General features: G+C 40.3%; 1 protein-coding gene across 3 annotated transcripts in view; it reads right to left on the bottom strand.

Moving 5' to 3' along the window:
• dvl1 (dishevelled segment polarity protein 1) overlaps window positions 1-23335 on the bottom strand; it is a 91077-nt gene extending 67742 nt beyond the window's left edge. For 2 of the 3 annotated variants that reach the window (XM_062965849.1, XM_062965852.1), the window contains exon 1: window positions 22934-23334. In XM_062965849.1, coding sequence (XP_062821919.1) covers window positions 22934-23103 — 170 coding nt within the window. In that variant the 5' untranslated portion in view covers window positions 23104-23334. Of the gene's footprint in view, window positions 1-22933 lie in introns of all 3 variants that reach the window. The other variant, XM_062965850.1, reaches the window with a different exon arrangement.
• Between the last annotated feature and the right edge of the window lie 642 nt (window positions 23336-23977).

Genomic DNA, 23977 nt, shown 5'->3' with positions numbered 1-23977 from the left:
ACCACGAAAACGAACAACATCTGGCTACGAGTACAGTAGAGTCTCACTTATCCAACGTTCTGGATTATCCAACGCATTTTTGTAGTCAATGTTTTCAATACATCGTGATATTACATCGCCGAGGTTGGTAAATTTCAGAAATAAAAATAGATACAGTAGAGTCTCACTTATCCAACATAAACGGGCCAGCAGAACGTTGGATAAGCAAATATGTTGGATAACAAGGAGAGATTAAGGAAAAGCCTATTCAACATCAAATTAGGTTATGATTTTACTAATTAAGCACCAAAACATCATGTTATACAACAAATTTGACAGAAAAAGTAGTTCAGTACGCAGCAATGCTACGTAGTAATCACTGTATTTACGAATTTAGCACCAAAATATCAAAATATATTGAAAACATTGACTACAAAAATGCGTTGGATAATCCAGAACGTTGGATAAGCGAATGTTGGATAAGTGAGACTCTACTGTACCAATAAAATTACATTAATTGAGGCATCAGTAGGTTAAATGTTTTTGAATATTTACATAAAGCTCAAATTTAAGATAAGACTGTCCAACTCTGATCATAATACATGTAATCATAAATAATACATGTAATCATAAATAGAGTAAAATAATAAATGCAATAATAATAATAATATCAGAGTGAAATAATAAATGTACTACTACTACTACTAATAATAATAATCCTCAAAAGTATGGATAATCATAATAATAATAGAGTAAAATAATACAAGTACAGTAAAGTCTCACTTATCCAACATTCTGCCGGCCCGTTTACGTTGGATAAATGAGACTCTACTGTATTTACATCAAGCTCAAATTTAAGATAAGACTGTCCGACTCTGATCAAATCATTATTCTCATCTTCTTCCATGTAAATGTGCTTATGTATCCTTTTAATAATAATAGAGTAAAATAATACATGTAATAATAAATAGAATAAAATAATAAATGCAATAATAATAATAAATAATACAGGAAAATAGTACAGTAGAGTCTCACTTATCCAACGTTCTGGATTATCCAACGCATTTTTGTAGTCAATGTTTTCAATATATCGTGATATTTTGGTGCTAAATTCATATATACAGTAATTACTACATAGCATTACTGTGTATAGAACTATTTTTTCTGCCAAATTTGTTGTCTAACATGATGTTTTGGTGCTTCATTTGTAAAAGCATAACCTAATTTGATGTTTAATAGGCTTTTCCTTAATGCCTCCTTATTATCCAACATATTCGCTTATCCAACATTCTGCCGGCCCATTTAAGTTGGATAAGTGAGACTCTACTGTACCAATAAAATTACATTAATTGAGGCATCAGTAGGTTAAATGTTTTTGAATATTTACATCAAGCTCAAATTAAAGATAAGACTGTCCAACTCTGATCAAATCATTATTCTCATCTTCTTCAATGTAAATGTGCTTATGTATCCTTTTAATAATAATAGAGTAAAATAATACATGTAATAATAATAATAATAATGGAAAATGATACATGTAATAATAAATAGAGTGAAATAATAAATGCAATAATAATAATAAATAATACAGGAAAATAGTACAGTAGAGTCTCACTTATCCAACGTTCTGGATTATCCAACGCATTTTTGTAGTCAATGTTTTCAATATATCGTGATATTTTGGTGCTAAATTCGTAAATACAGTAATTACTACATAGCATTACTGAGTACTGAACTACTTTTTCTGTCAAATTTGTTGTATAACATGATGTTTTGGTGCTTAATTTGTAAAATCATAAACTAATTTGATGTGTAATAGGCTTTTCCTTAATCCCTCCTTATTATCCAACATATTCGCTTATGCAACGTTCTGCCGGCCCATTTATGTTGGATAAGTGAGACTCTACTGTATTAAAAAAAACTCTAAAATCAGGACAGTAAATAAAGAACAACACTCAGAAAACAGGGGAATTTCAGGCAGGAAACAATTAGGAGCAGTTAACACCTCCCAACAAAGGATCCCCCTAGGCAGAAAGCAGCCAGGCTTTGAAACTGCAAGGCTATTCCATGCTAATCAAGGCAAGGGAGGTTTGTATATCTGTGGAATCATGTCCAGGTTGGGAGAAAAAACTGCTGAGGAATGGCTAACTAAAATCTATATAAACTGTATAAAAGAGTGATGGCATCACGGCGACCCACAAAACAACAAAACTACAGGCCCCCCAACCTCAAAATTTGACAACACAACCCATCATCCATGCCTCTAGGTTGATACAACAAAAAGAAAAGAAAAATAAAGTTCTAATTAGAGAGAGAGGAATAATTGCTTTTATCCAATTGCTGCCAGTTAGAAGGCTAAGCTCCTCCAACTTGGTCTCCTAGCAACCCAATAAAAAATAATAAAAAACACTAAAAATTAATACAATAAAATACTATAATAACAGAAAATAACTAAAAATAATACAATAAAATAATAAAATATAAAAAATAAAAATATAACTTACAATAAAATTAATTAAAAAAATTGCAAATAACGTCAAATAAAAATTACACAACAATTTTTAACCAATACCACCACCACTTTGCCACAGCAACGCGTGGCCGGGCACAGCTAGTACTAGATATAATACAAATGGACAATTTAACATACAAGATAAAGAGAAAGGAAAATCAAAACGGATGGGACAAACTTCACAAAGTTCATGAGAAAAAGAAAAATGGAGCTCACAATAGACTTATCCTGCATATAAAACGATAAGGTTGCAATCAAAAGGAGGCGAAGAAAACTGACAACTAATTTATGAGGTTTAGAAACTCTTCGAACCCAAGATGGAAAGTCAAACTGCACTTTTTTATTGTTATTTTTATTTCTCTCTTTCTCTTTGTTCTCTTTCTTTTCCTCTCCTTTCCTGCACTATAATCAATATGTTCCTCCACTTTCAATGTATTATATCAATAGAAAATTATATATATATATATATATATATATATATATATATATATATATAAAAGAGTGATGGCATCACGGCGACCCACAAAACAACAAAACTACAGGCCCCCCAACCTCGAAATTTGACAACACAACCCATCATCCACGCCTCTAGGTTGATACAACAAAAAGCAAAGAAAAATAAAGTCCTAATTAGAGGGAGAGAAATAATTGTTTTTATCCAATTGCTGCCACTTAGAAGTCTAAGCTCTGCCCACTTGGTCTCCTAGCAACCCGCTCAGCCCAGTGTTAATAAAAGAATAAAAAATAAAATAAATACAAATAATACAATAAAAAATAATAAAAAACTAAAAAATTAATACAATAAAATACTATAACAAAATAACTAAAAACAATACAACAAAACAATAAAATATAATAAATAAAAAAGATAATTTACAATAAAGTTAATTAAAAAATACAAATAACGTCAAATAAAAATTCCACAACAACTTTTAACCAATACAACCACCACTTTGTCACAGCAATGCGTGGCCGGGCACAGCTAGTGTGTATATATATATATATATATATATATATATATATATATATATATAGAAAACAATTGGAGGCACGGCCTTAAAACGCCTGCCGTAATGGATTTGTTTTTCTAAAGTTGCCTTTCCTTTGAGAGCCACAGGAAAAGGGCCGACCCTTCTGCATCCCTTTGCTATGTTTTCCTAGCGCTGCCGTACAATTTTTTAAAAAAAATACTCACCCCACCCAGAATGCTTTGGAATTGTTTCTATGGATCTGGTGAACTATAAATCCCAGCATTGACAACTCCCAAATGTCAAGGTCTATTTTCCCTCAAACTCCACCACTGTTCAAATTTGAACATATTGAGTATTTGTGCCAAGTTTGGTCCAGATCCATCATTGTTTGGGTCCACAGTGCTCTCTGGATATAGGTGAACTACAACTCCCAAGCTCCAGGTCAATGCCCACCAAACCCTTCCAGTATTTCCTGTTGGTCATGGGAGTTCTGTGTGCCAAGTTTGGTTGAGAACCACTGCTTTATATCTATATGCTGCCCTCTTGTGGCTGCGTGTAAGTGCTGTGTACATACCTATCTGTTTGTTTTGTGGGCCTGACCCCTAAACAGAGTGGGATTTCTAAGCAAAACCCTACCAGTATTTTAAGTTGAATAGTGAAGGGGAGGTATACTAAACTTGGTCCTGATCCATCAAGCCATGTATGAGCCTTTGAAGAACAAACATACATACATATTAGGAACGTTGAGAACCACTGCTTTATATCTATATGCTGCCCTCTTGTGGCTGCATCTAAGTGCTGTGTACATACATACCTATCTGTTTCTTTTGTGTGCCAGACCCTTAAACAGGGTGGATTTCTAAGCAAAACCCACCAGTGTTTTAAGTTGAATAGTGAAGGGTAGGTATACCAAGCTTGGTCCTGATTCATGAAGCCATGTATGAGCCTTTGAAGAACAAACATCTATATATATAAAACAGTGATGGCATCACGGCGACCCACAAAACAACAAAACTACAGGCCCCCCCCAACCTCGAAATTTGACAACACAACCCATCATCCACGCCTCTAGGTTGATACAACAAAAAGAAAAGAAAAATAAAGTCCTAATTAGAGAGAGAGGAATAATTGCTTTTATCCAATTGTTGCCAGTTAGAAGGCTATGCTCCTCCAACTTGGTCTCCTAGCAACCCAATAAAAACACTAAAAAAACTAAAAAAAATAATTAAAAACACTAAAAAAAATTAATACAATAAAATACTATAATAACAGAAAATAACTAAAAAATAATACAAGAAAATAATAAAATATAATAAATAAAAAGATAACTTACAATAAAATTAATAAAAAATTGCAAATAACATCAAATAAAAATTACACAAAATTTTTTAACCAATAGCACCACTACTTTGCCACAGCAACGCGTGGCCAGGCACAGCTAGTACATACATATTAGGAACGTTGAGAACCACTGCTTTATATCTATACTAGCTGTGCCCGGCCACGCGTTGCTGTGGGGTTGTCTGGTGGTGTTGGTGAGAACTTGTTGAGGTAGTGATGGTATTGCATGTCTGTTGTATGGTTGTTTTTATGTTTAGTATGCATTTGGTTGTTTGTGTCCTGTGAAAGTGGTGAGAGTAGAGGGGGTCTATGTCCCTGTGTAGTATTGTATAGTATTTATACGTTGTCCATGTGTTGTGAATGCTTGGATTGCGTCCTGCTGCATAGTAGAAAGGGTTGGGCTGGATGGCCCTTAGGGGTCTCTCCAAACTCTTGGATTCTATGCTTCTATTATCATCATCATCATCATCTTCACCATCATCATTATTATGTAGAGGCTGGATGGCCATCTGTCAGGAGTGCTTGGATTGTGTCCTCCTGCATGGTAGAAGGAAGTTGATCTGGATGATCCTTAGGGGTCACTCCAAACCTTAGGATTGTATGATGATGATGTTGTTGATATTATTATTATTATTATTAGTAGTAGTAGTAGTAGTAGTAGTAGTATTGAGAGGCTGGGTGGCCATCTGTTGGGAGTGCTTGGATTGTGTCCTGCATGGCAGAATTGGGTTGGACTGGATGGCCTTTAGGGGTGTCTCCTAACTGTCTGATGCTATGATTCGATGTGTATTATTATTGTGCAGATATTGGATGGCCATCTGTCAGGAGTGGTTGGATTGTGTCCTCCTGCATGGTAGAAGGAAGTTGATCTGGATGATCCTTAGGGGTCACTCCAAACCTTAGGATTGTATGATGATGATGTTGTTGATATTATTATTATTATTATTATTAGTAGTAGTAGTAGTAGTAGTATTGAGAGGCTGGGTGGCCATCTGTTGGGAGTGCTTGGATTGTGTCCTGCATGGCAGAATTGGGTTGGACTGGATGGCCTTTAGGGGTGTCTCCTAACTGTCTGATGCTATGATTCGATGTGTATTATTATTGTGCAGATATTGGATGGCCATCTGTCAGGAGTGGTTGGATTGTGTCCTCCTGCATGGTAGAAGGAAGTTGATCTGGATGATCCTTAGGGGTCACTCCAAACCTTAGGATTGTATGATGATGATGATAATGATGATGTTATTATTATTATTATTAGTTTTAGTATTGAGAGGCTGGGTGGCCCATCTGTTGGGAGTGCTTGGATTGTGTCCTGCATGGCAGAATTGGGTTGGAAACATCTAGCCAGAAAGTTCTAGTTTATCCCTCCAAAGCTGTCTGGCTCCTATCATTCCCGGCCAGGAATGAATTCAACTGTGTGGCGAGTTTGATTTCGGCCCTGGCCGGGTTATTGTTTCAGTCCTCTCCAGGAAAAGGCCGTGCCCTTATGACAACACGGACACGGCCGCAAAGTCAGATCCGGACACAAAGTCCTTCTGCAAAGCGACACTTCCGCACCGAGGGGAGAGACAACGCCGCTCGCTTTCCTGACATGAGAACCCCTTATTATTTTGATTTGGCTTTTCGCTGAGTGGAAAAGGCAGAGCGTGCCAAGCTGGAACATACTTGCCAAATTACAGCCCTGCACCGGGGATAGGAACCCGGCGCATGGCTTTGACATTCTCAAATTGCGGCATTAATCTAATTGCTACTTGCCAAGCCAGAGGGAGAAGCAGAGGAAAACAGCTTTGGAAAAGGCATATTTTCCGGCCCGTTATCATGCAGCGTTTCTCCGCAGCAGTGGTTGCTTTCCATCCCAATCCTTAAGCCAAGTGAAAATCGAATCGGGTCCCATTGATATAGTATAATATAGTAATTTATTACCAGTATTGTACTATGCTAATAATATAATAATAATAATGGGCCCCTGGAGGTGGCACAGTGTGTTAAAGAGCTGAGCTGCTGAACTTGCAGACCGAAAGGTGCCAGGTTCAAATTCAAGGAGCGGAATGAGCGCCCACTGTTAGCCCCAGCTCCTGCCAACCTAGCAGTTCGAAAACATGCAAATGTGAGTAGATCAATAGGTACCGCTCCAGCGGGAAGGTAACGGCACTCCATGTAGTCATGCCGACCACATGACCTTGGAGGTGTCTACGGACAACGCCGGCTCTTCGGCCTAGAAATGGAGATGAGCACCAACCCCCAGAGTGTGAGTAGATCAATAGGTACCCAGGCAGGATCGTAAATAAAGTAAATAAAGAACAACGCTCAGAAAACAAAAGAATTCCAGATGGGAAACCATCAGGGTCAGCTAACACCTCCCAACAGAGGATTGATGATCAATGATCCAAATCTTTTTCTTTTCCACCACTGTGATGTCTGGTGTGTTGTGTTCCAGAACTTTGTCAGTCTGGATTCGGAAGTCCCACAGTATCTTTGCGTGCTCATTCTCCAATACTTTTGCAGGTTTGTGATCCCACCAGTTCTTTGCTGCTGGGAGGTGGTACTTGCGGCATAAGTTCCAATGAATCATTTGGGCCTCTGTTTGTAGTCTGTCTGTGCGATTTTCTTACACCAACTGAGGATGTGATCAATGGTTTCGTCAGCTTTCCTGCACAGTCTGCATTTTGGGTCATCAGCTGATTTTTCAATCTTGGCCTGAATGGCCTTTGTTCTGATGTCTTGCTCCTGGGCTGCAAGGATCAGGCCTTCTGTCTCCTTCTTCAGGGTCCCATTCGTGAGCCAGAGCCAGGTCTTCTATTATTATTATTATTATTATTATTATTATTATTATTATTATTAATTGCCTTTGTCCTGATGGCTTGCTCCTGGGCTGCAAGGATCAGGCCTTCTGTCTCCTTCTTCAGGGTCCCATTCGTGAGCCAGAGCCAGGTCTTCTATTATTATTATTATTATTATTATTATTATTATTATTATTAATTGCCTTTGTCCTGATGGCTTGCTCCTGGGCTGCAAGGATCAGGCCTTCTGTCTCCTTCTTCAGGGTCCCATTCGTGAGCCAGAGCCAGGTCTTCTATTATTATTATTATTATTATTATTATTATTATTATTATTATTATTAATTGCCTTTGTCCTGATGTCTTGCTCCTGGGCTGCAAGGATCAGGCCTTCTGTCTCCTTCTTCAGGGTCCCATTCGTGAGCCAGAGCCAGGTCTTCTATTATTATTATTATTATTATTATTATTATTATTATTATTAATTGCCTTTGTCCTGATGGCTTGCTCCTGGGCTGCAAGGATCGGGCCTTCTGTCTCCTTCTTCAGGGTCCCATTCGTGAGCCAGAGCCAGGTCTTCTATTATTATTATTATTATTATTATTATTATTATTATTATTAATTGCCTTTGTCCTGATGTCTTGCTCCTGGGCTGCAAGGATCAGGCCTTCTGTCTCCTTCTTCAGGGTCCCATTCGTGAGCCAGAGCCAGGTCTTCTATTATTATTATTATTATTATTATTAATTGCCTTTGTCCTGATGGCTTGCTCCTGGGCTGCAAGGATCAGGCCTTCTGTCTCCTTCTTCAGGGTCCCATTCGTGAGCCAGAGCCAGGTCTTCTATTATTATTATTATTATTATTATTATTATTATTATTATTATTATTAATTGCCTTTGTCCTGATGTCTTGCTCCTGGGCTGCAAGGATCAGGCCTTCTGTCTCCTTCTTCAGGGTCCCATTCGTGAGCCAGAGCCAGGTCTTCTATTATTATTATTATTATTATTATTATTATTATTATTATTAATTGCCTTTGTCCTGATGTCTTGCTCCTGGGCTGCAAGGATCAGGCCTTCTGTCTCCTTCTTCAGGGTCCCATTCGTGAGCCAGAGCCAGGTCTTCTATTATTATTATTATTATTATTATTATTATTAATTGCCTTTGTCCTGATGTCTTGCTCCTGGGCTGCAAGGATCAGCCCTTCTGTCTCCTTCTTCAGGGTCCCATTCGTGAGCCAGAGCCAGGTCTTCTATTATTATTATTATTATTATTATTATTAATTGCCTTTGTCCTGATGGCTTGCTCCTGGGCTGCAAGGATCGGGCCTTCTGTCTCCTTCTTCAGGGTCCCATTCGTGAGCCAGAGCCAGGTCTTCTATTATTATTATTATTATTATTATTATTATTATTATTATTATTATTAATTGCCTTTGCCCTGATGGCTTGCTCCTGGGCTGCAAGGATCAGGCCTTCTGTCTCCTTCTTCAGGGTCCCATTCGTGAGCCAGAGCCAGGTCTTTTATTATTATTATTATTATTATTATTATTATTATTATTAATTGCCTTTGTCCTGATGGCTTGCTCCTGGGCTGCAAGGATCAGGCCTTCTGTCTCCTTCTTCAGGGTCCCATTCGTGAGCCAGAGCCAGGTCTTCTATTATTATTATTATTATTATTATTATTATTATTATTATTATTATTAATTGCCTTTGTCCTGATGGCTTGCTCCTGGGCTGCAAGGATCAGGCCTTCTGTCTCCTTCTTCAGGGTCCCAATCGTGAGCCAGAGCCAGGTCTTCTATTATTATTATTATTATTATTATTATTATTAATTGCCTTTGTCCTGATGGCTTGCTCCTGGGCTGCAAGGATCAGGCCTTCTGTCTCCTTCTTCAGGGTCCCATTTGTGAGCCAGAGCCAGGTCTTCTATTATTATTATTATTATTATTATTAATTGCCTTTGTCCTGATGGCTTGCTCCTGGGCTGCAAGGATCAGGCCTTCTGTCTCCTTCTTCAGGGTCCCATTTGTGAGCCAGAGCCAGGTCTTCTATTATTATTATTATTATTATTATTAATTGCCTTTGTCCTGATGGCTTGCTCCTGGGCTGCAAGGATCAGGCCTTCTGTCTCCTTCTTCAGGGTCCCATTTGTGAGCCAGAGCCAGGTCTTCTCCTTGTCAGCTTTTCCTTCAATTTTGTCAAGGAACTTTCCATGCAATGTTTTGTTGTGCCAGCTGTCAGCTCTAGTTTGTAGTGCGGCTTTCTTGTACTGATTTTTTGTCTGCTGTGCTTTGAGGAGTTTCTGATTTTTGACTTCAATCAATTTGTCCCATTCATGAGCCAGAGCCAGCTTTTCCTTCGATTTGTCAAGGTAAAATGGGTATTCCTAAGATTGTCCCGCTGATCCTGGAAAGGTGTCGGGAGCAAGGAGAAGGAGGCCACGCTGGGCCAAGAACAAGCCAAACGGGATCCACGGTCACCTTACTCCCAGCAATGTGCAAGACGCCTTTCCAAACGCCCGCAAGATCCCATCAGGGATCCAAGAAGACAACGCTGCTCTGCTTACTCATCCCTTCTTCCTTTCTTGCAGCCCGGCAGAGGTCATCCGCAAAGCCTTCGTCAGCTCTACAGTAAATCCAATTTGGTACAGTAGCTCCCAAGTCAGTTGTAAAATACAAGACTATAATCTGGCAGCTAATTAGAAATGGAAGTGAATCTGTCTTTCTCAGCTTCGACTGGCAGATAAAAAGCAGCGAGGGGGAAGGGAGCACGCGGCACAGCTGCCGCTTCCCAACGGCAGGAGAAATGATCCTAATAGCCCGCCTTTGTTGTTGTTTGGTTGCTGTTCCAGAAGCATTCTCTCCTGATGTTTCGCCCACTTCTATGGCACTTCTTCGCCACTTCTATCCTCAGAGTTTGTGAGGCCTGTTGGAAACTACGGAAGTGGGGTTTATATATATCTGTGGAATGATGTCCAGGGTGGGAGAAAGGACTCTTTGTCTGTTGGAGGCAAGTGTGAATGTGATCATCCGAAAGAGAGAGAAAACCTGGCTTTGGGAACAAGCCTTTGAGAAGTAGTTGTGCCATTAGTTTACTTGAAATCGTGCAATTGACTCTGGATCGGCCTTAGACTTTGCTTTTTGGATGCTGTGTCTTAACTTTGCCTATTTTCTATGTCTATTTTAATTTTAATGTAACTTTCTCATGTTTTATGCTGTAAAAGGTAGGCATAATAATAATAACAATAATAATAATAATAATAATAATAATAATAATAATAATAATAATAATAAGTGAGGGCATAAATATGCCTAATGGCCAAACAATAAAGTATCACCAACCAGAGGCCTATAAATATCTGGGCATATTACAGCTGGACAACATCAAGCATGAACATGTGAAAACTGTGGTCAGTAACGAATACACACAAAGGGTCAGAAAAATTCTCAAAAGCAAGCTCAATGGAGGCAACACCATCAAGGCCATAAACACCTGGGCCATACCTGTCATAAGATATACTGCTGGCATCATAAACTGGACACAGGCGGAACTGGACAATTTGGACAGAAAAACAAGAAAACTCGTGACCATTCATCATTCACTGCACCCTCGCAGTGATGTTGACCAGCTATATCTACCTAGAAGATCAGGGGGCAGAGGACTCTTACAAGTAAAACAAGCAGTCAAATAAGAAGAACATGCCCTGGCAGAATATGTCAAGCAAAGTGAAGAACCTGCTTTTATTGAAGTCAAAAATCAGAAACTCCTCAAAGCACAGCAGACAAAAAACCAGTACAAGAAAACCGCACTACAAACTAGAGCTGACAGCTGGCACAACAAAGGATTACATGGAAAGTTCCTTGACAAAATTGAAGGAAAAGCTGATAAGGAGAAGACCTGGCTCTGGCTCACGAATGGGACCCTGAAGAAGGAGACTGAAGGCCTGATCCTTGCAGCCCAGAAGCAAGACATCAGAACAAAGGCAATTCAGGCCAAGATCGAAAAATCAGCTGATGACCCAAAATGCAGACTGTGCAAGGAAACCGACGAAACCATTGATCATACCCTCAGCTGCTGTAAGAAAATTGCACAGACAGACTACAAACAGAGGCACAACTATGTGGCCCAAATGATTCATTGGAACGTATGCCTCAAGTACCACCTCCCAGCAGTAAAGAACTGGTGGGATCACAAACCTGCAAAAGTATTGGAAAATGAGCACGCAAAGATACTGTGGGACTTCCGAATCCAGACTGACAAAGTTCTGGAACACAACACACCAAGCCTCACAGGGTATGCTTGACTAATGGCAACATTCGCACTTGCCTCCATCAGACAAGAGTTCTTTCTTCCAAGCTGGATACATAAACCCTACTTGCCTAGTTTGCAACGGACATCACAACCTCTGTGGATGCCTGCCATAGATGTGGGTGAAACGTCAGGAGAGAATGCTTCTGGAATATGGCCAGACAGCCCGGTAAACCCTCAGCAACCCATTCACCAGAAATTCCTAGAAAGGTTATTTTTTTAAAACTGCCAAGTCGTAGAGGACACACAATAAGGCCTATTCCAATGGCAGGTGCCTTATCTTTTGCACCCGGCTTGGCCTGACCTTTTGCAAGTGATACACAACACCGAGCCGGTCGTGCCAAAAATAGAGGCAGGTACAAGCAATCCAACCCTTCCGAGGGATTATTACATTTCAAAAGCTGATTCAGAGCAGCGTGAAGCTGATTCAGAGTTTGAGGCGGGCTTGTTAGTTTGTTTCGATTCTATAAATCCCAACGGATCTTAAGGTGGAAAGAGCAGGGCAAAGGGCTCAGGCAATACAAGGATTTAAAGTATTTTCTCATTTCTTATGCCCAAGAGCCCTGCCAATGTCCTCCACAAACACCATCCTGCCCACCACCCTCGATTTTCTTTTTTTCCTCCACCACAGACATCACAGTGTTTCTGACTCCATTGGAGTGCAATTTGCATGACCCCGCCCACTGCCTCTCCCTTAACCCTTTCCTATAGTTTTCTATGGCACACAGCAAACAGAGGAATTGATCAGCAACTGAACACACTAGAAAGGTTTGGAGAGAATTCACCATGGTTTAAAGCAGGGGTCCCCAAACTAAGGCCCGGGGGCCGGATGTGGCCCATTGAAGCCATTTATCTGGCCCCCACGGCACAAGGGGGTTATAATAATAATAATAATAATAATTATTATTATTATTATTATTATTATTATTTTATTTTTATACCCCGCCCCATCTCCCCGAAGGGACTTAGGGAGGCTTACATGGGGCCAAGCCCAGACATCAGACAATATAAAAACATAGCAATAAAACACGTCAATCAACAATAAAACAAATCATAAAACAAATGAGGTCACATACATTTGGGCTAAAAGACCCAAGGGGGTCTCTTCTTCTCTTACAACCATTATTATTATTATTATTATTATTATTATTATTATTATTATTATTATTAACATTGAGGCTAGATGGCCATCTGCCAGGGGTTCTTTGCTTGTGCTTTTGGTGCACAAAGGCAGAAGGGGGTTGGACTAAATGGCCCAAGGAGTCTCTCCCAACCATTATTATTATTATTATTATTATTATTATTATTATTATTATTATTATTATTAACATTGAGGCTGGGTGGCCATCTGTCAGGGATGCTTTGCTTGTGCTTTTGGTGCACAAAGGCAGAAGGGGATTGGACTCAATGGCCCAAAGGGTCTCTTCCAACCCTCATTATTATTATTATTATTATTATTATTATTATTATTATTAACAACATTGAGGCTGGGTGGCCATCTGTCAGGGGTGCTTTGCTTGTGCTTTTGGTGCACAAAGGCAGAAGGGGGTTGGACTAAATAGCCCAAGGGGTCTCTCCCAACCCTTATTATTATTATTATTATTATTATTATTATTATTATTATTATTATTATTAACATTGAGGCTGGGTGGCCATCTGTCAGGGGAGCTTTGCTTGTGCTTTTGGTGCACAAAGGCAGAAGGGGGTTGGACTCAATGGCCCAAATGGTCTCTTCCAACCCTCTTTTTTTTATTTTTATTATTATTATTATTATTATTATTATTATTATTATTATTATTATTATTATTATTAACATTGAGGCTGGGTGGCCATCTGCCAGGGGTGCTTTGCTTGTGCTTTTGGTGCACAGAGGCAGAAGGAGGTTGGACTCAATGGCCCAAATGGTCTCTTCCAACCCTCATTATTATTATTATTATTATTATTATTATTATTATTATTATTATTATTAACAACATTGAGGCTGGGTGGCCATCTGTCAGGGGTGCTTTGCTTGTGCTTTTGGTGCACAAAGGCAGAAGGGGGTTGGACTAAATAGCCCAAGGGGTCTCTCCCAACCCTTATTATTATTATTATTATTATTATTATTATTATTATTATTATTAACATTGAGGCTGGGTGGCCATCTGTCAGGGGAGCTTTGCTTGTGCTTTTGGTGCACAAAGGCAGAAGGGGGTTGGACTCAATGGCCCAAATGGTCTCTTCCAACCCTCTTTTTTTTATTTTTATTATTATTATTATTATTATTATTATTATTATTATTATTATTATTATTAACATTGAGGCTGGGTGGCCATCTGCCAGGGGTGCTTTGCTTGTGCTTTTGGTGCACAGAGGCAGAAGGAGGTTGGACTCAATGGCCCAAATGGTCTCTTCCAACCCTCTTTTATTATTATTATTATTATTATTATTATTATTATTATTATTATTAACATTGAGGCTGGGTGGCCATCTGCCAGGGGTGCTTTGCTTGTGCTTTTGGTGCACAGAGGCAGAAGGAGGTTGGACTCAATGGCCCAAATGGTCTCTTCCAACCCTCTTTTTTATTATTATTATTATTATTATTATTATTATTATTATTATTATTATTATTATTATTATTAAAATTGAGGCTGGGTGGCCATCTGTCAGGGGTGCTTTGCTTGTGCTTTTGGTGCACAAAGGCATAAGGGGGCTGGACTCAATGGCTCTTCCAACCCTCTTTTTTATTATTATTGTTGTTGTTGTTGTTACTATTATTACTATAGTCCAGCCCTCCAACGGTCCGAAGGATCGTGAACTGGCCCCCTGTTTAAAAAGTTTGGGGACCCCTGGTTTAAAGGATATATAGTTCACTTGCAATCTAAAAACACTCTGAACTCCACCAATGATAGACCTGGAACTCACTTGCACACCGAACCCCCATGACCAAGAAAATATACTAGAGTTCTTTGGGGAAAATTCACCTTGATTTGGGGGAGTTGTAGTTCACATACATCTAGAGCAGGGGTCCTCAAACTTTTTAATCCGAGGGCCGGTCCACAATCCTTCAGACTGTTGAGGGGCCGGATTATCATTTGAAAAAAAAAAAATACAAACAAATTCCGATGCACACTGCACATGTCTTATTTGTAGTGCAAAAACAACAACAACAATTAAAGAACGATACAATATTTAAAAATAAAAACAATTTTAACCCAACATAAACCTATCAGGATTTCAATGGGAAGTGTGCTTCTGCTTCTGGCCAATGAGATAGTCAAGTTAATTAGGGTTGTTGTTGTTGTTGTTGTTGTGTGCCTTCAAGTCATTTCAGATTTGGGCGAGCCTAAGTCTAAAATGTATTTATTTATTATTTATTTATTTACTGCATTTATTTACTACATTTGTATCACGCCCTTCTCACCCCAAAGGGGACTCAGAGTGGCTTACAAATTATATGTACATACAATATATTATATTACTAGCTGTGCCCGGCCACGCGTTGCTGGTGGTGGTGGTATTGGTTAAAAATGGTTCTGTAATTTTAATTTGACGTTATTTGTATTTTTAATTAATTTTATTGTAAGTTATCTTTTTATTTATTATATTTTATTGTTTTCTTGTATTATTTTTAGTGATTTTCTGTTATTATAGTATTTTATTGTATTAATTTTTTAGCGTTTTTAATTATTTTTTAGTGTTTTTTATTATTTTTTATTGGGTTGCTAGGAGACCAAGTTGGAGGAGCTTAGCCTTCTAACTGGCAGCAATTGGCTAAAAGCAATTATTCCTCTCTCTCTAATTAGGACTTTATTTTTCTTTTCTTTTTGTTGTATCAACCTAGAGGCGTGGATGATGGGTTGTGTTGTCAAATTTCGAGGTTGGGGGCCTGTAGTTTTGTTGTTTTGTGGGTCGCCGTGATGCCATCACTCTTTTATATATATAGATTAGCATAGCACAATATTAGCATCTCTATATTACTATATTGAACTATACCAGTATACTGTAATATTATTAGTAATATTATATGTAATATAGAATATATAATTAATATTATTATATGGTATTATTATTAGTGTTATATTGTATTACATTATAATAATATTATCAATATTATATGTATATACCATATATTATATTATAAAACTGAGGGCGGGGGCCAGGTACATGACCTCGGAGGGCCGCATCTGGCCCCCGGGCCTTAGTTTGGGGACCCCTGGTTTAAAGGATATATAGTTCACCTGGAACTCACTTGGCTCACAGAACCCCCATGACCAAGAAAATATACTGGAGGTCTTTGGAAGGATTGATAGGAGTTGTAGTTCACCTACATCCAGAACCCAAACAATGATGGATCTGGACCAAACTTGGCATGCCTACCCAATATGCCCAAATTGGAATATTGGTGGATTTTGAGGGAAATTGGCCTGGACATTTTGGAGTTGTATAGTATATATATATGGGATGTATATATATGTTGTATATATGGGATGTATAGTTGTATATATGGGATGTATAGTTCATCTTCAATCAAAGAGCACTATGAACTTCACCAAAGAGGGACCAAACTTGGCATCCAGAACTCCCATGACTAGCAAAAAATACTGGAATTCTCTGGGGAAAATTCACCTTGATTTGGGGGAGTTGTAGTTCACATACATCCAAAGAACACTATGAACCAAAACACCAGTGCTGGATCTGGACGCAACTTGGTATGCATTCCTGATATACCAAAATTTGATTACTGGAGGGATTTGGCGGGAACTGACCTTCCTTTCTGGGAGTTGTAGTTCACTCACAACTAGAGAAACTGTGACGTCCATCAACGATGGATCTGGACCAAACTTGGCACACGGGACCCCCATGACTAACTCAACCTACTGGAGGGGTTGGAGGGGACTGACTCACCAGAGTGGGAGTTGTAGTTCACCCTACAGCCAGAGAGCACACTCAACCCCACCAATGGTGCATCCAGATCAAACTTGCCCAACATAACTATCTTTAAGTACTGATGGAGTTTTTTGGGGTCAACCTGGCACGATGTGAGTTGTAGTTCACCCACAACCTTATGCATTTAGTACAAGTAAAAAAATTACTTCTTCAAGCTAGTATGTTATAAAACACTAGCTGTGCCCGGCCACGCGTTGCTGTGGTGAAGTCTGGTGGTATGGGAAATAAAGTATTGAGGAATTGGTGGTAGTTAAGGTCAAGGGTAAAGGCATTAAGTCCCTGACATTAAGTCCATTATAAATGGGTTATATAGCTGTGTGGAAGGGCCTTGAGTCTACACTGCCATATAATCCAGTTCAAATCAGATAATCTGTGGAAGAGGCCTAAGTGAGGCCTAACTCTGCCTGTCCCCTGAGATGAGTGGGTTGCTGGGAGACCAAGTGGGCGGAGCTTAGCCTTCTAACTGGCAGCAATTGGATAAAAACAATTATTCCTCTCCGTCTAATTAGGACTTTATTTTTCTTATCTTTTTGTTGTATGAACGTAGAGGCATGGATGAAGGGTTGTGCTGCCAAGTTTAGTGTTTCTGGGATGTGTAGTTTTGTTGTTTTGTCCTAGGCCGAAATTTCATTACCCTTTTATATATATATATATATATATAGACTATATAGTTCAAGTCTAGCTATTTGTCTGATTGTATCTCCACATATGAACCAACTTGAGCATTGAAGTTCTCAAGCTCTATATACTCTATATGACTATGGAAGTTCTTAAAGGACGATGGGGAAAATGCATCTGATCCAACAACGTTCCCAACTTGGATTTCTCCTCCGCTAAAGGCACTCCAGCTCCTCTTCTTCCCCTGACTAAGCCCATGGCCAACATAACTGCATCTTGTGGTACATTCCACCCGTTAATTATACGTTCAAGCCCACGAATCCGAGACTCCATGCCCAGAAATAGGAAAATTCTGTGCCATGCCATTCATTGTATGCTAATGTGCACTTCGACACAGACTTTCACCCACGCCCCTGGGCCACCACCCGACACAATACATTCCTAGGTAAGTAACTTCAGGATGGAGGAGTTGGATGGGAAATCTCTAGGGTTGAAGGAGGGATGGGAAAAAAATAATCCTCCACAGATACATACAGTATATACTTGAATATAAGCCGACCCAAATATAAGCCGAGGCATCTAATTTTACCACAAAAAAACCTGGGAAAACATTGACTCCAGTATAAGCCGAGGGTGGGAAATTTCAGAAATAAAAATAGATACCAAAAAATTACATTAATTGAGGCATCGGTAGGTTAAATGTTTTTGAATATTTACATCAAGCTCTAATTTTAAGATAAGACTGTCCAGCTCTGATTAAACCATTATTCTCATCTTCTTCAATGTCAATGTGCTTATGTATCCTTTTAATAATAATAGAGTAAAATAATGCATGTAATAATAATAATAAATACAGGAAAATAATACATGTAATAATAAATAGAGTAGAATTCCGGTGTGCTTTCGGAGAGTAAATGTTCTATGCTACTCCCCCCCAATATTTATCCTCTAGACTGGTTCACTATCTGAACCCCGTCCCTCGAGGTTTTTATTCTGATCCCTTTCTCACCCAGAGTTTTAATTTTTAATCTAGCTTTTAAATATAGTGTTCATGCGGCCCGCTCTTGTTATATTGCTGTTTCGATCTTATGTTGTACTGTTTATTTTATGTAATGTATTATTTAATTGTATTATGTTATAGTTATATTGTATTGTCTTGGGCATGGCCCCATGTAAGCCGCCCCGAGTCCCCATCGGGGAGATGGTGGCGGGGTATAAATAAAGTTTTATTATTATTATTATTAGAATAATAAATGTAATACAGTAGAGTCTCACTTATCCAAGCCTCGCTTATCCAAGTTTCTGGATTATCCAAGCCATTTTTGTAGTCAATGTTTTCAATATATCATGATATTTTGGTGCTAAACGGGCCGGCAGAAGCTTGGATAAGCGAATATCTTGGATAATAAGGAGGGATTAAGGAAAAGCCTATTAAACATCAAATTAGTTTATGATTTTACAAATTAAGCACCAAAACATCATGTTAGACAACAAATCTGTCAGAAAAAGTAGTTCAATATGCAGTAATGCTATGTACAGTGGAGTCTCACTTATCCAACACTCGCTTATCCAACATTCTGGATTATCCAACACATTTTTGTAATCAATGTTTTCAATATATCATGATATTTTGGTGCTAAATTCATAAATACAGTAATTACTACATAGCATTACTGCGTATTGAACTACCTTTTCTGCCAAATTTGCTGTCTAACATGATGTTTTGGTGCTTCATTTGTAAAATCATAACCTAATTTGATGTTTAATAGGCTTTTCCTTAATGCCTCCTTATTATCCAACATATTCGCTTATCCAACATTCTGCTGGCCCGTTTATGTTGGATAAGTGAGACTCTACTGTAGTAATTACTGTATTTACGAATTTAGCACCAAAATATCATGATATATTGAAAACATGGACTACAAAAATGCATTGGATAATCCAGAACATTGGATAAGTGAGAACCTACTGTACATGCAGTTCAATACATGGTAGCATTATATAGTAATTCCTGTATTTATGAATTTAGCACCAAAACATTGCAATGTATTGAAAACATTAACTACAAAAACATTGACGACTAAAAGGCCGATTGCGTTGGATAATACAGAACGTTGGATAAGTGGAGGTTGGATTAGAGAAACTCTACTGTAATAATAAAAAGAGTAGCATAATAAATGTAATAATAATAATAAGATCAGATTGAAATAATAAATATATTATTAATAATAAAAATAGAGTAAAATAAATGTAATAGTAGGAACAATAATAGAGTACAATAATGTAATAATAATAGAGTACAATAATAATAGAGTACAATAATAAATGTAATAATACCAATAATAATAGAGAAAAATAATAAATGTACCATATATTCTTGAATATACGCTGACCCAAATATAAGCCAACCAGGATCCTCACCCGAGTATAAGCCAAGGGGGCATTTTTAGTCCTAAAAAAAAGGTCTGAAAAACTAGGCTTATACTCGAGTATATACAGTATATAATACAATCCCCCACAGACAGATAGATATAGTGTAAATATTGCCATTGGTCACTTTGCTTAGCATTGAATAGCCTTGCAACTGCAAAGCCTGGCTGCTTCCTCCCTGCAGGAATCAGGAAATAATCCAGACCGGGTAACAAAGGGTCCCCCTAGGCAAGAAGCAGCCAGGCTTTGCAGCTGCAAGGCCATTCCAATCCAATCCAATAAGCCTGTCTATTGGAGGCAAGTGTGAATGCTGCCATTGGCCTCCTTGATTAGCGCTGAACAGCCTTGCAGCTTCAAAGCCTGGCTGCTTCCTCCCTGGGGGAATCGGGAAATAATCCGGACCGGGTAACACCTCCCAACAAAGGATTCCCCCCCAGGCAGGAAGGAAGGATGCTAATCAAGGCAAGTGAGGTTTGTATATCTGTGGAATAATGTCCAGGGTGGGAGAAAGAACTCTTGTCTGTAGTGTGAATGTTGTGATCAGCACTGAATAGCCTTGCAGCTTCAAAGCCTGGCTTCTTCCTCCCAAGAAAGGATTCCCCCAGGCAGGATGCAGCCAGGCTTTGAAGCTGCAAGGCCATTCAATGCTAATCAAGGACAGTGAGGTTTGTATATCTGTGGAATAATGTCCAGGGTGGGAGAAAGAACTCTTGCCTGTAGTGTGAATGTTGTGATCAGCACTGAATAGCCTTGCAGCTTCAAAGCCTGGCTGCTTCCTCCCAAGAAAGGATTCCCCCAGGCAGGATGCAGCCAGGCTTTGAAGCTGCAAGGCCATTCAATGCTAATCAAGGACAGTGAGGTTTGTATATCTGTGGAATAATGTCCAGGGTGGGAGAAAGAACTCTTGTCTGTAGTGTGAGGGTCGTGATTAGCACTGAATAGCCTTGCAGCTTCAAAGCCTGGCTGTTTCCTCCCAAGAAAGGATTCTCCCAGGCAGGATATAGCCAGGCTTTGAAGCTGCAAGGCCATTCAATGCTAATCAAGGCCAGTGAGGTTTGTATATCTGTGGAATAATGTCCAGGGTGGGGGAAAGAACTCTTGTCTGTAGTGTGAGGGTCATGATTAGCACTGAATAGCCTTGCAGCTTCAAAGCCTGGCTGCTTCCTCCCAACAAAGGATTCTCCCAGGCAAGATATAGCCAGGCTTTGAAGCTGCAAGGCCACTCAATGCTAATCAAGGCCAGTGAGGTTTGTATATCTGTGGAATAATGTCCAGGGTGGGGGAAAGAACTCTTGTCTGTAGTGTGAATGTTGTGATCTGCACTGAATAACCTTGCAGCTTCAAAGCCCGGCTGCTTCCTCCCAAGAAAGGATTCTCCCAGGCAGGATGCAGCCAGGCTTTGAAGCTGCAAGGCTATTCGATGCTAATCAAGGCGAGTGAGGTTTTGGATATCTGTGGAATAATGTCCAAGGTGGGAGAAAGAACTATTTTTATTTTTATTTCTCTCTTTCTCTTTGTTCAAAGCCTGGCTGCTTCCTCCCAAGAAAGGATTCCCCCAGGCAGGATACAGCCAGGCTTTGAAGCTGCAAGGCCATTCAATGCTAATCAAGCTGCCTAATGGCAACATTCACACTTGCCTCCAACAGACAAGAGTCCTTTCAAGGCTATTCAATGCTAATCAAGGCAAGTGAGGTTTATATATCTGTGGAAAGTCCAGGGCGGGAGAAAGACCTCTTGTCTGTTGTGTGGATGTTGTGATTGGCATTGCTGATGAGCAGTGAATGGCTTGCAGCTGCAAAGCCCGGCTGCTTCCTCCCTGGGGGGATCAGGAAATAATGCGAGTCCCAATAAAGGACTCCCCCACCCAGGCAGGAAGCAGCCAGGCTTTGCAGCTGCGAGGCTATTCAGTGCCAATCAAGGTGTCTGATTGCAACATTCATACAGAACTATTTATTTATTTATTTGCATCACTTTTACCCCGCCTTTCTCCCCGAGGGGACTCAAAACGGCTTACAATAAATAGGCAAAAATTCAATGCCTAAAAACCACGTAAAAACAACAATTCGTACAAAACAATCTAGAAAACAACAATTCGTATAAAACTATCTAGAAAACAACAATTCATATAAAACAGATACCATTACAAAATAAAATCACATTATATAAAATGTTAAGCATGTCCAAGATTAGAGTTCTTTCTCCCACCCTGGGACATGACTCCACAGATATACAAACCTCACTTGCCTTTGATTAGCATTGAACTAATCCTCCCAACAGAGGATCCCCTCCCGATCCCAGGCAGGAGGCAGCCAGGCTTTGAAGCTGCAAGGCCATTCAATGTGAATAATGGCAATTAAGGTGTGCAATGGCAACATTCTCACAGGCAAGAGTTCTTTCTCCCAACCTCCACAGATATACAAACCTCACTTGCCTTTGATTAGCACTGAATAGCCTTGCAGCTGCAAAGCCTGGCTGCTTCCTGCCTGGGGGGAATCAGGAAATAATGCCTGGGATCCCAACTGAGGATGCCTGGGATCCCAATAGAGGATCCCAACAACTCCCAACAGAGGATCCCCTCGCCCTCCCAGGCAGGAGGCAGCCAGACTTTGAAGCTGCAAGGCCATTCAATGTGAATAATGGCAATCAAGGTGTGCAATGGCAACATGTCTCCCAACCTGGGACTTGACCCCACAGATATACAAACCTGACTTGCCTTTGATTAGCATTGAATAGCTTTGCACCTGCAAAGCCTGGCTGCTTCCTGCCTGGGGGGGCATCCTTTGTTGGGAGGAAGCAGCCACCCTGGAACTATCCACCTCAACCATTGCCTAGACCTCCCAACCTCTGAGGATGCCTGCCACAGATGGGGGCGGAACGTCAGGAGAGCATGCTTCTGGGGTCTCCGGGAGGAAGGGAGGGCGAGGTGGGGGTGCCCATGCCCAGCCTGAGAGGCACAGAGAGGCTCCTCTGGGCAGAAAGGCCTTGGCGGTCCCTTCCTCCCCCCCCCCCCTCCATGGGTCGCCCATTGAGCCACCAACCCCCTGACGCACCCATTGGATCCCTCTCTTTCTCTCTCACCCGAAATCCTGGTCCATGGATTTGAAGAAGAATTTGTAGCTGTGGACGGGCCGGTTGCTGAGCACATTTTTGAACTCGGCCAGCGTGACTTTCTCCGGGGGGACGGGCAGCTTGACCAGGTAAGGGGTCTCCTCCTCGTCGATGTGGTAGATGATTTTTGTCTCCGCCATGGAAGAAGGAAGGGAGGAAGGAAGGAAGGAAGGAAGGAGGAGGGAGAGGAAAAGGAAAAGGAGGGAAGGGAGAAGAGGAGAGGAAAAGGGGGAAGAAGGGAGAGCCAGGCCCAAGGCTCCGCTCCCGGGGAGCCCCTCCGCCACAATGCCCGGCAGGAGAAGGAGAAGCAGGAGAAGCAGGAGGAGGAGGAGCAGGAAGGGAAGTGTCAGCAGAGCACGGGCAGGAAAGAGGAAGCACGCCCCCCAGTGGACGCAGAGGGCACCGCCCCCGCCCCCCCCCCTTTGGCCTGGCCCTTCCTCCTCCTCCTCTTGGAAAGGGAAAGGGAAAGGGAAGGGTTAGGGAAGGGGAAAGGAAAGGGAAAGGGAAAGGAAGAGGAAAGAAAGGGAAAGGAAAGGGTTAGGGAAAGGGAAAGGAAGAGGAAAGAGGAAAGGAAAGGGAAAGGAAGAGGAAAGAAAGGGAAAGGAAAGGGTTAGGGAAATGAAAGGATGAGGAAAGAGGAAAGGAAAGGGAAAGGAAGAGGAAAGAAAGGGAAAGGAAAGGGTTAGGGAAAGGGAAAGGAAGAGGAAAGAAAGGGAAAGGAAAGGGAAAGGAAGAGGAAAGAAAGGGAAAGGAAAGGGAAAGGAAGAGGAAAGAAAGGGAAAGGAAAGGGAAAGGAAGAGGAAAGAAAGGGAAAGGAAAGGGTTAGGGAAATGAAAGGATGAGGAAAGAGGAAAGGAAAGGGAAAGGAAAAGAAAAGAAAGGGAAAGGAAAGGGTTAGGGAAATGAAAGGATTAGGAAAGAGAAAAGGAAAGGGAAAGGAAAAGAAAAGAAAGGGAAAGGAAAGGGTTAGGGAAATGAAAGGATGAGGAAAGAGGAAAGGGAAGGGAAAGGAAG

This window comes from Anolis carolinensis, unplaced genomic scaffold, assembly GCF_035594765.1.
Source record: "Anolis carolinensis isolate JA03-04 unplaced genomic scaffold, rAnoCar3.1.pri scaffold_15, whole genome shotgun sequence".
Lineage (NCBI taxonomy): Eukaryota > Metazoa > Chordata > Lepidosauria > Squamata > Dactyloidae > Anolis > Anolis carolinensis.
This window is presented reverse-complemented; position numbering and strand designations above follow the sequence as displayed.